The sequence below is a fragment of the Tupaia chinensis genome, unplaced genomic scaffold (genome assembly GCF_000334495.1).
Source record: "Tupaia chinensis unplaced genomic scaffold, TupChi_1.0 Scaffold143906_1, whole genome shotgun sequence".
NCBI classification, from domain to species: Eukaryota; Metazoa; Chordata; class Mammalia; order Scandentia; family Tupaiidae; genus Tupaia; species Tupaia belangeri.
The window spans coordinates 1,444,740-1,459,212 of NW_006203757.1; the positions used below are offsets into that span (position 1 = coordinate 1,444,740).

Below are 14,473 nucleotides of genomic sequence, written 5' to 3' on the forward strand. Positions count from 1 at the left end.
CACCATGCTCTGCCAAGCTGACCCACTTGGGCAGGTTCCCATTCTGTGTCTGCAGACCCCTGTGTACCTTGGACGTGTGCTTTTCCACGAGCTGGGGCTGGCAAGGCTGGGCGTAGATTGTGGCTCAGTATGCTGCTGGGGGTGCTTTTTCTGTCTCATACTTGGGATAAATAAAAATAGACCTTGATAAAATAGCCAGATAGTAAATGTTTTTAAAAAAGTGGTTTTTTGTTTGTTTGCTTGTTTGTTTTTGTGGGTCAGCAAGGGCTGTGGTGGTTAAGGCTCTGGACCCCACATGGCTGACTCTGCAGTTCAAGGTCTGGACCTGGTGGTTGAAAAACACACTGGGTACCTGTGAGTGTGTGTCCAAAATCCCAAGAGGAGACTGGAGGAGAAGGGATTATGGTGTGGCCATTTCCCTGGAGGGGGGATTCCTCACTGTCCCTCTCTTTGTCTCTCTCTGGAAAGCACATACACCCTAATGGCAAAAAAAAAAAATCTAAAAAAAAAAATTCTTGAGGTTAATATATGTACTATAGGTTTATTTGAAGATACTATCTTGTATCAGAATAAGAATCTTAAGGAAGTTATTAAAATAGTACTACTATAAGTTACTACTGAGTAATCTTTGGTTTATGTAATGAATATTTTTGTCGACACAGTTAAGTTTTTCTCCGGTTGTGGTTGAAGGAAATGTGACCTAAAGCAAGTAATGTATTAAGGAGTTTGGATACCTAATTAATTTATCAGTAATATGTTAATTTAGATATACATGGCTGTGACCAAGAAAAAAGTAATTTACATTTCTGTTGTTTTTGTTTTTGCTATAGGGAATATATATTCACCAGAGGGAGAAAGAGAGAAGGGGAAAGTGAAAAATCCCCCCAGGGGATGGCTACACTGTAGTCGCTTCTCTTCCATTCTGCTCTTAGGATTTGGGCACACACACATACACCTGGCATGATTTTCAAGTCGTCAGGTCTGGAACTTGAACAACTCAGATGGCCATGTAGGAAATCTAGCCATCCTAACCTCCAGGCCTTCTGCTAGCCTAGTAATTTACATTTGATCATAGAAATTATACCATACCATAAATATATGCAATCCTCATTAGTTGATTAAACTTTTTTTTTTAAAAGGTGGGAAGTCAAAAATAAAAATAAAAAAGAGAGGAAAGGAGTCTTCATCCTTGACAACTTTATGGAATTATTGAATTTACTTAGATATTTTTTGATTAAAAAAAACCTTCTATTATTTAACACTTGACAATTTGACATAATAGGTCAGACATATATTAAAGAGATCAATTTCCTAGTATCTTTTTTTTTTTAGGTTTTGTCATAGGGCACTTGTACTCACCGGAGACAGACACAGAGAGAAAGATAAAGTGAGACATCATCTCTCAGGGGGGATGGCCAGTGCCACAACCCTTTCTCCATTTTCCTCTTGGGATTTTTGGACATGCACTCGCATGCACACAGCATTATTTTCAAGCCACTGGATCCAGGACACAAACCATGGCCAGCCATGTGGAAATCCAGTGTCTTTACCACCATACCACCTACTGGCCCCAGTTTCCTGTTACCTTAATGCCAGTGCTATTTTAGAACCACCTGGCTCTCTGTTCCCAAAACCTACTTTGAATTGTACCTTGTTCCTTCATTGTGACTGTGCTGTGAGCTGAGCACACAAAGGAGGGAGGTGACTTCCAGCTCCAGTTCAATTTCATGATGGAAGCTTTTCTTATTACTTATACCTGGAGAGAGACAGTTTGAAACTAGAAAATGTTTAACTGAATAGTTCCCTTGCCCTTAGAGAACTTAAAAAGAAACTTTTACAATACCAGGAAATCCCTGGCATTCTTTAAGCAGCTGATATTGGCACTAAATCACTGTTCATTTGCGTTACCTTCTTTAAATTGAAGAGCTTTTGCAATATAGTTTATTATGATGTTGATTTTTATGGTGTGTGGTTAACTCCCAACCCATTCATGTCTTCTAAAAATGCATTAAGATTGAGTTCAACCTGTTAACTCGGTGTGTGAGGGCAGAGGCCTTTATCAGAGTAATCTGGTTATCAGTAATGCTTCTTTTTGGGGGGGATTATTTTATTTAACTTTCTCTCTCCTCTCTTTCGTTCCTTCTTTCCTTCCTTCCCTCCTTTCTTTCCTTCCTCCTTCCTCTCCACCTTCCCCTCCCTTCTCCTCCCTTCCCCCTTCGGTTCCCTTTCCCCTTCCCTTCCCTTCCTGTCCCTTCCTTTCCCATCCTGTCCTGTTCTGTTCCTTCACTTTCCTTCCAGTCCTTTCCTTTCCCTCCCTCCCTCCCACCTTCCCTTCCTTTCTTCCCCCCCCCCAACGTCTCTTACCGAAGTGAGAGAGAGAAAGAAAGAGAAAGTGAAACAATAAGCCACCAGGTCTGAGATTCAAACTGTGGTCAGCCATGTGGGAGTCCAGCGCCCTTAACCACCACTCCACTTGCCGGCACCATCAGTAATACTTCTTAATAGGATGGAGCATTTTATAGCTTTTAAAAAATGTATTGAACAAGGTTTTGTGTGACTCCTATCTTTTTCTTTACAATTTTTTTGGCTTTTGTAATCATATTTATTTTTCTTGCCAGAGGGTATATGTGCTTGCAGGGGTGGGGAGGGGGATGGAGAGAGAGAAAGCACTGTCCAGTGGGGTGTGGTCAAGCTGCAATCTTTTTTCCTCCACTCCTCCTTCCAGCCAGGATCTTGGGCTTGCACACACATATGTCTGGCATGTTTTTCAAGCCACAAGGACTGGGGTCGAACTGTAGTTGACCATGTGGGTTCCTGCTCTCTAAATTGCTGAGTTATAGAGCTAGTCCTGTCTCCTAGTTTTTAACTCTAGTTTCAATAAGTAGATTGCTTCCATGTGGCTTATGGTAACTGACCATCTGTTCATCTTCTTTCCTACACTTTTCAGGCGCACAAACCCATTTGGAGAATCTGGAGGAGTTACAAAATCTGAAACTGAAGGTAAAACAGTATATATGCAGTATTTATATATCTTAGAACTACTACTCAACAGTAAACTGTATGAAGACTATTATTTATATAATATTTGTCTTTGCTATTAGGCTAATTTTTTAAAAGGATTATTTATTTATTTAATTTGACCAGAGGTAGACAGAGACAGAGGGAAAGTGAGAAGGCAAGCCACCAGGTTGAGGACTCAAACCATGGTTGGCCATATGGGAGTGTCTAACACCTTAACCACCATGCCACCAGTTGGCCCACAGGAGATTTGACACACACATGCACCTGGTGTGAGTTTCAAGCCACTGGGTCTGGGACTTGAACTGCTTAGTCGGCCATGTTGGATACAGTGGCTTAACCTCTCATCACCTGCTGACTCCCTATTCTGAGTTTTAATGTTACCTTCAAAATTTTTAAAATTAAAAAAAAATTACTTTATTTATGCTTATTTAATTATTATTATTTTCTTTTTAATTTGACCAGAGAGAGAGAGAAAGTGAGAAGGCAAGCCTCCAGGTCCAGGACTCAGACCATGGTCAACCATGTGGGAGTCCAGCATCCCAACACCACCTTCTGGCCCCTAATTTCTTTATTTCTTAAAGAATACTTAAAATAACAGAATTTAACCTGACCTAAGATATTTGCATTTACATAGAATTATAGACTACCATGTACCTTTGACCTCCTAGTCAAATTCTGAATGCATATTCCTTAAGCTTTACCTAATAGCCAGTGTTTTACTTCTGGTACTGGAGCATAACTTTTAGTTTTTATTTTTTCTGTAGCTTTTTATTTGATAGAATTTTAAACTTGCAGAAAAGCTATAAGACAAGGACTTCTTCTTGCCCAGGACCACCTATTGTTAAAGCATTACTTTTTTTAAGATTTAGTTATTTAATTCCATTTGTTGTTGTTATTATTATTATTTTAATTTGTCCAGAAACAGAGAGAGAGCGGGAAAGCAAGCCACCAGATCCAGGACTTAAACTGCAGTCGGCCATGTAGGAATCCAGCACACCACCTGCCAGACCACCTGCCAGACCCTAAAGCATTACTTTTCGCTATGTGAATTTGAGACCTTAATTTTCCTATAAACAGAGGACTGTAGTTAGGAGCTATTTTAAAATAATGTACCTCCTTTAGCTTGACTTTTTCACTGAAACATCTAAGAGGAGGCAATATACTTCATTCTTTTGGAAAAGAAATTTAAATGTATTTTAGAATACAGAACGTGTGGCCTGCTGCAGTGGCACAGGCAGTAGGGGTACTGCTGTGCAATGCTGGAAGCCACAGAGGCAGGCCCCGGTTCACATTCCAAAGTCTACCTGAACATACTAAGTGTGCCCATAATTCTGGCTGGCTACAGAGCTAGGGAGAGGATCATGGTGCGAAGACACTGTCCAGGTTCCTGTCTTTTTTCTTTCTCTCTCAAAGGAAATAAACATTAAAAAAAAATACATAATGTACTTTGTTCTGTTATAGATTCTATTCTTCATCAGTTATTTATTGTCCGATTCCTTGGTTCTATGGAGGTGAAATCAGATGACCATCCAGATGTTGTTTATGAAACAATGCGCCAAATCTTAGCTGCCCGGGCCATCCATAACATCTTCCGTATGACAGAATCACATTTATTAGTCACTTGTGATTGTTTAAAGTAAGTAGTAGCGTCCTCTCTAAAAAAAACCCAAAAAACTGTAGGAAAAAACATTTGCAAAATTTGTCTAGTTAAAATTTGTCTTTCAATTTTTTAATTATTATTATAGGTTAATTGATCCCCAGACACAAGTTACAAGGCTCACGGTGAGTTCTGTATGATGAAAGTTTTACTTTAAATCTTTTTTGTGCAGATATACATTTTACAATTGGGTAATAATCCTGATCCTATATATCCAGGTATGGTAGTATCTATCAATTATGATTTGTCTTTAGGCTGCTATATAAGTCTGGCCATTTCCAAAAAGTTACAGTCAGACATTCCATATAACTTAAGAGTCAACACACTCTGGCGTGATATTTAGTCTTATCCTTTAGATAGGGAATATACATCATACACCAAAGAAATTGACAATAGGACTTAAAAGGTGAACACGACTGAGTTTGTTTTAAAAGTATCTGTTTTGAAATAGCTAATCAAGTAGATCATTTTTGTTGTTGCATTTGACTTTGTAAAATGTGTCAATGACTAATAAAAAACATGCAGTATTCAACAATCTCTTGTTCTGCTAAGTAGTTGAAACCAAATATGGCATTATTTGTTCTTGGATATCTGTTTTAAAAAATTTAATATTATTTATGATATTTTAATTCTATTTATGATATTTTAGAATTCAGCATATGAGTTTGTCCTATGTGAGTACTGTTGTAACAGTTTAAAGATCTCATGTTTGCTTCTGATATTTCCCGAGGCAGTTTCCATTACCCTATGTAGTTTTGTACGCTACACACCAGGAAAATAAGCGACTTTTTGGATTCGTTCTTCGGACATCAGGAGGAAAAAGTGAGAGTAATCTGTCATCAGTCTGCTATATATTTGAATCAAACAATGAGGGGGAAAAGGTACAGGGTTTTTCAAAATATTTCTTTTGTAAAATACATACAGTTGTAGTTCTGACTACGATGACTGGGAAAACCTCCCAGATGCCACCTGGTGTGACAGAGCTGCTTGACTAAAGCAGGTTGCACTGAAGAGAGACGAGCTGATGGGTTGGGCCTTCCAACTTCACAAACCCATGTCGTCCTGGCCACTGATACTGTCGCAGTCTTCTAGCCTCTTTAGCTTACCCCAGGAATGGAATATTAATATATTTCCATAATCTGCCATTTTCAGATGTCTTCAGCTTAGAGTAGCATCAACAGCTGCTTGCTTCATCCTTGGTAGGCTTTGCTATTTCACTGACAAATTGGAGATAATGAGAAGTGTGCGGGGTGTGGGGGGGCAGCCAGTGGTGTGGCAGTTAAGGCAGATGGATCCCACATAGCCAGTGGCACAGTGCAAGTCCCAGACCTGCTTGCTTGAGAAACACACATGCATGCATGTCCAAAATCCCGAAAGTAGAGACAGAGAAGGGATTGCGACTTGATCATCCCTCATGGGGAGTACCTTCACATTTTCTCTTCCCAGTGAGTGCACGTGCACTCTAGCAGTTTAAAAGAAAAGTGTATATAGAGACAAAAGCCAGCAGTGGAAGCTCACAAGCTGAGGCAAACATAAAAGGCTTGGTTTGGGAGTAATCTTAAATCAGAGTTTTTTGAAGCAGTGTCTTATGTCATTATAAAACTATATCAGCCATTTGGGTACTTGGGAATTTTTGCTTTGATAGAAGAACTGTCCGAGTTTTTTTTATACTTTTTCTCTTTAGATTTGTGATTCTGTTGGCCTGGCAAAACAGATAGCTTTGCATGCTGAACTGGTAAGAAACTGAGATGTGTCATTTTTTCATCAGTGTTGACTCGTATTATATAAACTCTGATTTTAGCAAGAAAATTAAGTGATTTTGATAAACTAGGTTAATGATGGATACTACTGCTGATATAGCATTTAGAATTTGGATAAATGTCTGCCATAGAAGTAACAACTATTGGTTTACTTTCTCATGTTAAAAAAAAAAAACTAAAGGTTACAAAAGGTGATAGTAATTGAAATGTCTAAAGTTTACAGTTACTTCATATTCATTTCATTAGTTTTATTCATCTGTTCTTTAGGACCGTAGGGCAACAGAGAAACAAAAAGAAATAGAGAGAGTGAAAGAGAAGCAACAGAAAGAACTCAGTAAACAAAAACAGATTGAAAAGGTATGCAGGCCTAATGTCTGGCACTTCTGTTTACGTGGTGTTTGTGAAGACTTAATTCAGCACAGTGACTTTCAGATTTGAATTTTCAAATGAAGGTCTTTGCTTAACTGCTTCATAACCAGATAATTCATAGCAGAGCAGAAAAGGGGAACATGTGTCTTCTGATAAGATGTTTACATTAGTTATATATTGACATGTAGCATAACTTGCTGTTCAGCAAACATACCAGCACTTTCCTATTACAGTGAAGACTGTCAAAGTATTGGGTCGTAGGAAAAAATCATGTTGCATTTTTTGCATAGAGAAACACACATGACTTTTCCAACGACCCAGTAGTTCTTTTGAGAGGCTATAGAGACTTCATTGCCATTGGTGAGCACCATACTACCCTCTGCTGGTAAGGGAATTTCAAAAGGTTCATTAGAAAAATGTACTTAAAGTAGTTCATTTTGGTGTTAAAAAAAAATTTTCAAATCCAGGCTCATTTTTTTTTCTCAATATACAGTTTCTGTGAACTGTTTAAAACAGGTGATCCACGGGGACCAGCAGTTAGCGTAATGGCTATGTTGCTGGACTCCCACGTAGTTGACCGTGGTTCGAGTCCCGGACCCGGTGGCTTAAAACTCACGCCGGGCACGTGTGCGTGCGTGCCCAAGAGGAGAATGGAGGAGAAGGGATTGCAGCGTGGACATCCCCTCTGGGGGGTGATTTCTCGCTTTCTATCTCTCCATCTCTGTCTGGTGAGCACACGCGCCCTATAGCAAAAACTTCTCAAAAACAAAAACAGGTGATCCATAAGATTGTAACAGCCTATTATGGGTTGTGGCACTGTTAGTAGGAATAGACAAGGAGACTCCTGTCAAATGCTTAATGAGAAAGATCAGTAGCAACCAGCAGTGGATGAGATATTTGGACAAAGAAGGAAGTGGCAAAGATGACACTGAAGTCTGGCTCCCTGGATAATGCTAGTCTGAGGGAAAGTTTCACCTGATTTAGCAAGATAAGATGAATTAGAAAAGGGGACCAGCAGATGGCGTCACTGGACTCCCAAGTAGTTGACCACAGTTTGCGTCCTAGACCCTGCAATTTAAAACTCATGCAGGACACATGTATGTCTGCATGCTCAAAATCCCAATAGGAGAATGGAGGAGAAGGGGTTGTGGTGTGGCCGGTCCCCCCGGGGGGGGCTTTTTCGCTTTCTGTCTCTCTCTTTCTCTGGCAAGTGCACGTGACCTGTAGCAAAAATCTCTCTCTCTCAAAAAAAAAAAAAAAAAAAAAAAAGATGAATTGGACAAGGAAAGAGGAGAGTACTAGAGAAGGGGAAGGGGTATAGAGTGATTCATTATGAGTCTTTTACTATGGTGTAGAGTAAGAGGGTGATAACCTTTATTTTTTTGTTGGCCATAAAAAAGAGATTTTAGTTTCAATGCTGACTTTTATGAGATTTTGAGAATGGTGCCAAAATTGACTTTGTGTCACATTGTCTGGGCATAGCCTTTCTTTTCATCGTGTAGCCAGAATTGTGCACACATATCATAACTCAAGTGTTGACATGACTCTTGAGTATGTATTTTAGCTGCATAGTATTCCATTTGACTGCAGACAGTTAATTTTCTTTTCTTTCTTTTCCTTTAGGACTTGGAAGAACAGAGTCGGTTGATAGCTGCTTCCAATAGACCAAACCAAACTAGTGGTGAAGGGCAGTTTGTTGTCCTTAGCAGCAGCCAGTCAGAAGAGAGTGATTTGGGAGAAGAAGGGAAGAAGAGAGAGTCAGAAGCATAAAACTTACCCTTGCTTTTTGATTGCTATCCCCTCCCCCAACCTCAAATATGACAATTTCTGTGGTGAAATGGCACAAGGTAACAACTATGTTGAAATAAGAAGGAAACTAGGCTTTATATTTCCTTGTTTTAGTTTCATTTAAACAAACAAACAAAAGGATTGAACTCGATGACTTGGGTTTGCATTTTTTTTTCTTAAAAATAATATGCTATGCATTACATTAAAATTCCAGATGTCCAAAAGAAACTTCATCTCCCTGGGGTAGAATGCTGAGGAATTTATATTAGCTCAAGCAATTCTTCCTCTGATTATTGCAAACTTTTTTTTAATCTTGGATTGTAACTGGCTTTGACCATAAAAAATAACTTATTCTTAAGAGTCAGATATTCACAAATATGCTTCCTCTCATTTACTAGGAACATTTTGCTGGTAGTAAGGAAGCATTCAACTGAATATTTTAACAATGTTAAATGTGCAATAGAACTTTTATAACGTAGATGTAAGATTTAACTTACCCTTGCTTTTTGATTGCTATCCCCTCCCCCAACCTCAAATATGACAATTTCTGTGGTGAAATGGCACAAGGTAACAACTATGTTGAAATAAGAAGGAAACTAGGCTTTATATTTCCTTGTTTTAGTTTCATTTAAACAAACAAACAAAAGGATTGAACTCGATGACTTGGGTTTGCATTTTTTTTTCTTAAAAATAATATGCTATGCATTACATTAAAATTCCAGATGTCCAAAAGAAACTTCATCTCCCTGGGGTAGAATGCTGAGGAATTTATATTAGCTCAAGCAATTCTTCCTCTGATTATTGCAAACTTTTTTTTAATCTTGGATTGTAACTGGCTTTGACCATAAAAAATAACTTATTCTTAAGAGTCAGATATTCACAAATATGCTTCCTCTCATTTACTAGGAACATTTTGCTGGTAGTAAGGAAGCATTCAACTGAATATTTTAACAATGTTAAATGTGCAATAGAACTTTTATAACGTAGATGTAAGATTTCAAATTGTGGTGGGAGGTACTATTGATTTCAGGGCACTCTCTTGGATTGCTCACTTTTCTCTATGGACTGCACCTGATGCCAGTAGGAAAGGAATTGAAGTGTCTTCAGTTCAGGATTGATACAGCCCTTGGCATTTTATTATCATATTCTTAGTTCTCAGGTTGGAACTTCAATGACTATTGTACAGCAGTAATGGTCAAAATAAGATTATGGAATTTATAAAGAGATTTTTTGTTTTAGGTTCAAATACATTTAGATTAGGATTGACATGTAAAGATATTGTTATAGGATGATACATTGTATTTTCTGCATTGTGTGAAATAATTTCTATTGAAAACCAAGTGACATTTCAAAAGATGTGCTATGATCATGTTTCTTGCTTAAAGTGAAAATTCCCAGAGTTTAGTTTAGAAAAATGTAACCTTTTAAAATTCAGATTGATACTCCTAGTATTTTCATAATCCCATATTTTGATAAAGTACTGCATCACCACTTTATATCTACAAAGGCAAATAACTAATATATGAGAATGGGATAATTTGCACTAATTATTGTAAATACTTCTATTCTTCAAGTGAGTAAAAGTCTAACTCCATGAAAGATTGAGAAGAAATTGAATGTCTGGTATAAGAGAAGTCAGCAAGGAAGAATTTTAGCCTGGTGCCAAGGTTAAAATGACATTCCTCTTCTGCCTATCTTCTATATCAAAACTTGATTTTTTCTTTAATCAGATTTTTAACATCGCTGGTAGAAATTATGTTCATTTGTTTCACATGAAAAAGTATATATATATGTGTGTGTGTGTGTATATATATATACACACATACACACTCACATGAGTTAAATATAGTTTACAAATATCTTACATAGTATATTGATAAATATTCAAGAGGTTAGCCACTAGTACTACTAATTTCACAAGGGAAAACCTTTTGTTATTCGATACAAAATATGTTCTTCTTAGTTCTGAATTAGAAATGGCATCTGTTTTAGTTCTCGAAGTATAGGTAGTGTTTCATACCACGTATGTACATTGTTTTCTGTAGGAATGGGATAACTATATATAGAATCATAATACTTTTTTTTTATGTGCCAAATGGGAGTAATCATTATTTTATACTCTTTGAAGCCTTATGTTACCAAAACATGTAGTAACAGAGTCTAAATTTATGGAATACTTTTTGATAAAAAGTTTATTTTGTGTATATTAAAGGGAATGCTTTCACAATAGTCTATCATTCCTTTTGTTGAAGTTGAGATTTTTTTCTGTGGTTAACACTTAATTAGTCTTAGCAAATCTTGCTTTTAAGACTGTTTGAGATGGTAAGCTGTTTCATTAAGTTTTTTGTTTTAACTGTAAATTGTAACCTCATTGGTTTAGATGAAACCTGTCACCCGGCAAGGAAGGTGGTCATCACCAGGAAGCAGTTATACTATGCTGGTGCTCGGCACAGCTGCGTAGTGCTCATTACTTTGTTAGTACTCGGGGTCAAAGTAGACAAGAGTTAGGGTACTGACAGACTTAGGGATGCTGGCAGACTTGTGCTTCCTTTATGTCGTGTTTCCTTAGGAATTTTCATAACATACCCGTGTCCATAGGTCAGACCAAAATGCATTCCAATGCCAAATAGAAGTCATTACTGTTCATATTTAACAATTTTAGATGAATTGTGTGAACTCTTCCATTACCCTAAATATTTAAGCAGCAACTTTATTAAGTTCTTCTTTTCATTTAGAACTTAAAGAATTGAAAGAGTTCCTGTCTAATGTTAAAGTTGATATTGTTCTGGTATCTTCTATTGAAATCCCTTCCAGCTCTGGGATGCTTTGATGGTGACTGGGTTAAATTTTAGGATATCTTTTCTCAGATTTGTTTATACTTAACGGTTTTTAGAAATTTAACAAAACTGCTTTTTTAAAAGGGAAGAAATTAAGCCTGCCTAAGTATGCTATGCACTCTGCTACCTATGTGGATAGTACTTCTGGAACTATATGGTAATTAAGTCAATAGATAAGAAAGTAGTTCATCCTTCTCCCTTTTAGGATTTTGAAAACTGGCTAGCAAGGGACTGAAATTGTTACCATAAACAGAGTCCCCAAAGTTTGTCTAGTTGTTGCCACTTCTGGAATCAATAATTTCAAAACAATTCTCAGCCTCCACAATCTAGTAAAGTTGTTTGCATTATGCTTGGGTAAAGGACAGGAGGGTGTGCACAACATAGGTAAGACATGTAATCTAATGTCATAAAGGCATCTGAGTTAATTTGGAGAAAGATATATAGATAGGATCACAGTTATTTAAAATTTTAATCTTATAAATGCTGACAAACCCTAAGAGCTAGTGTATTGCAAAACCTCCTACCACCTGAATAAAATGAAAATACTCACATTGGTTTTTACCTAGGAAGCCTAGCATTCAGATTGCACTTTCAATATTTAAGCACATTAATTGTACAAGCCCTCATTTCATTTTTAGCAAATTTGGCTTATTCTTTGAGATTTTGTTCTTCCGTATTAGCTAATAATATGTAAAGATTTGAAACTGGAACCATATTATACTTTTAAACAAATCTTTTGTGGCTGCACATGTATGTAATTTACTTAGTTGATATGAGAACTAGGGATTACATTATAACTAGTGTGCAACATTGCTTTGTATATTTGGTGATTTTGTAATGTAAATGAATTGGTTCATTCTTATTTCTCTAATACTACTAATTATGTAGTGTACGATTGAAAGTCATACAACATTTCCCTTTAGAATTTGATTTGGAGAACTAAATTTTATGTGACTGTGGTATACATGTGGGGTGGAGAATTTTTTTTTTCCATTTTGTCAAAATATTTGCTTACAAGGCTTCAGGAAATATGTTGTTACTAGTTTTTTTTAAATATATAATAAAGTCCATGATTTTTGTACAGCCTTTTTTGTATGAAATATTTGATATGTAATCTGAATTTTATTTCTCAAAGTAATTTCAAATGATGTTTGTAACACAACTGAACTCTTTCTTAGTTTATTATGACACTATAGTTACATATCTAGCCCCACCACAATTCTGCAATAGGTAAGATGAAAGATGTCACTTATTAGGAAAAGGTTGTTATATAGATGCAAACTAATTCAGTTCTAGCGACTTTTCTTTTATCAAAAAAGGATGACTTCAGTAATTAACAGACTTACTACAACAATGTATACTTGTTGCTACTATTAGGTTGTCGGAAAAGTCATGCCACATTTTTGTATAGAAAAACAAAAATAGTCATGACTTTTCTGACAACTCAATATTTGGTCCTACTCAAAGAAATTTCTCTCATTAAAGTATCAGGTTGTTGTGTATACCAGCTGAAGTAGCTTGGACCTGGAGCTGTAATACTAATGCATATTTATTTCATGTGCTCTTTATAATTTCTTATAGCACTTGCCAAGTTCTGTTCTTTTTTTTCTTTTTCTTTTTTGTTTTTACTATAGGATGCATGCACTCATTAGAGAAAGAGGGAAAGTGAGAAAGCACTCCCACTGGGGGATGGCCACGCTACAATCTCTTCTTCTCTATTCCCCTCTTGGGATTTTGGACACAAACATGTCTGGCATGCTTTTCAAGCTGCCAGGTCTCAGACTCAGACTTCACGGTTGGCTGTGGGGTCCAGCTGCCTTAACCACCATGCCACCAGCTGGCTCATCATGTCCTTTTCTAAAAGTATATATACTTTTAGAAGTTTCAAGGAGTAGATTAAATTAACTTTAGGATTATATAATTTATCTGATATAAGTGCATGTACATCCTAGAATGTATTTGTATATTGACATATATATGTAATTTCCACTTGCTAATAAGCACATACAATTTGATTAAAAAAATGAAAGCTATTGGGGCCAACGGGTGGTGTGGTGGTTAAAGCGCTGTAGTTCAAGTCCTGGACTTGGCGGTCCTCTCTCTCTGTCTTTCTCTGACAAAACTCTTGTAAAAAGGTAATAATAATAAATAAATTTAAAAATAAATAATTCTAAAAAAATAATAAAAGCTATTAATGTCAGCTAGTTTTGCAAATTTTTTTAATGTATAAAACTGAAGATAACTTTAAGTCTGTGCTTCTTGGAGTTGTCTGTGTATCCTTGAATCCCTCCTTCAGAAGGAAATAATATTGCATCATTTTCCCTCAAAGGGGCTGTACTGTGTTAAACATATATACATACTGAGGCTGCAGTGGACTGTAAGTCATCATCCATTTGAAAACACTTGATTTCCATTAAAGTGATTGCATTCACCAATAAACCAGTAGGCATTCTCAGGGTTTTGTGGAAAGAAAGGGGCACATGTTTCCCATTAATAATGAAATTCCAAACTGAAGGTTCTATTTCAGCTACTTAAAAAATATCTTACCTTTGTACTTGACTGTACAAGGAAATAGCATCAGACACTAAGCTGACATTGAGACTTTTGCATAAAAACAGCTAAATTCTAGGTCATGTATGAGGATCCGTTCTATTGTGTCCACTGAGAGACGTATATACTTCTCTATAAAAAAAGATTACTGTGGAGAATTATCTTGGATTTTTTTAAAGAGGTTTTTGCTATAGGGCACGTACGCTCGCCAGACAGACAGAGAAACAGAAAGAGAAATCACCCCCCAGGGGGGATGGCCACACCACAATCCCTTCTCCTCCATTCTCCTCTCAGGATCTTGGGCACGCCCACATACGTGCCCAGCATGAGTCTTAAGCCACCGGGTCCAGGATGCGAACCGTCGTCGACTACGTGGGAGTCCAGCGACATAGCCATTACACTAACTGCTGGTCCCTCTCTTGGATTGTTAGAAGTGACATCTATTACTTTGGGCTCACAGAAACTGTATTCATACACTGAATATGAGATAA

The 14,473-nt window shown here is 37.1% G+C and overlaps 1 protein-coding gene across 1 annotated transcript in view; it reads left to right on the top strand.

Annotated features, from left to right (window-relative positions):
- The window catches only part of APPL1 (adaptor protein, phosphotyrosine interacting with PH domain and leucine zipper 1), a gene marked incomplete at its 5' end in the record, with an annotated part of 40,480 nt that extends 27,697 nt beyond the window's left edge, over nt 1-12,783 (top strand). Inside the window, 8 exon segments of the mRNA XM_006165354.3 lie at nt 2,948-3,000; nt 4,483-4,657; nt 4,767-4,803; nt 5,413-5,559; nt 6,363-6,413; nt 6,706-6,795; nt 8,431-8,584; nt 9,093-12,783. Of these exon segments, the coding sequence (XP_006165416.2) occupies nt 2,948-3,000; nt 4,483-4,657; nt 4,767-4,803; nt 5,413-5,559; nt 6,363-6,413; nt 6,706-6,795; nt 8,431-8,577 (700 nt within the window).
- Nucleotides 12,784-14,473: the final 1,690 nt, after the last annotated feature.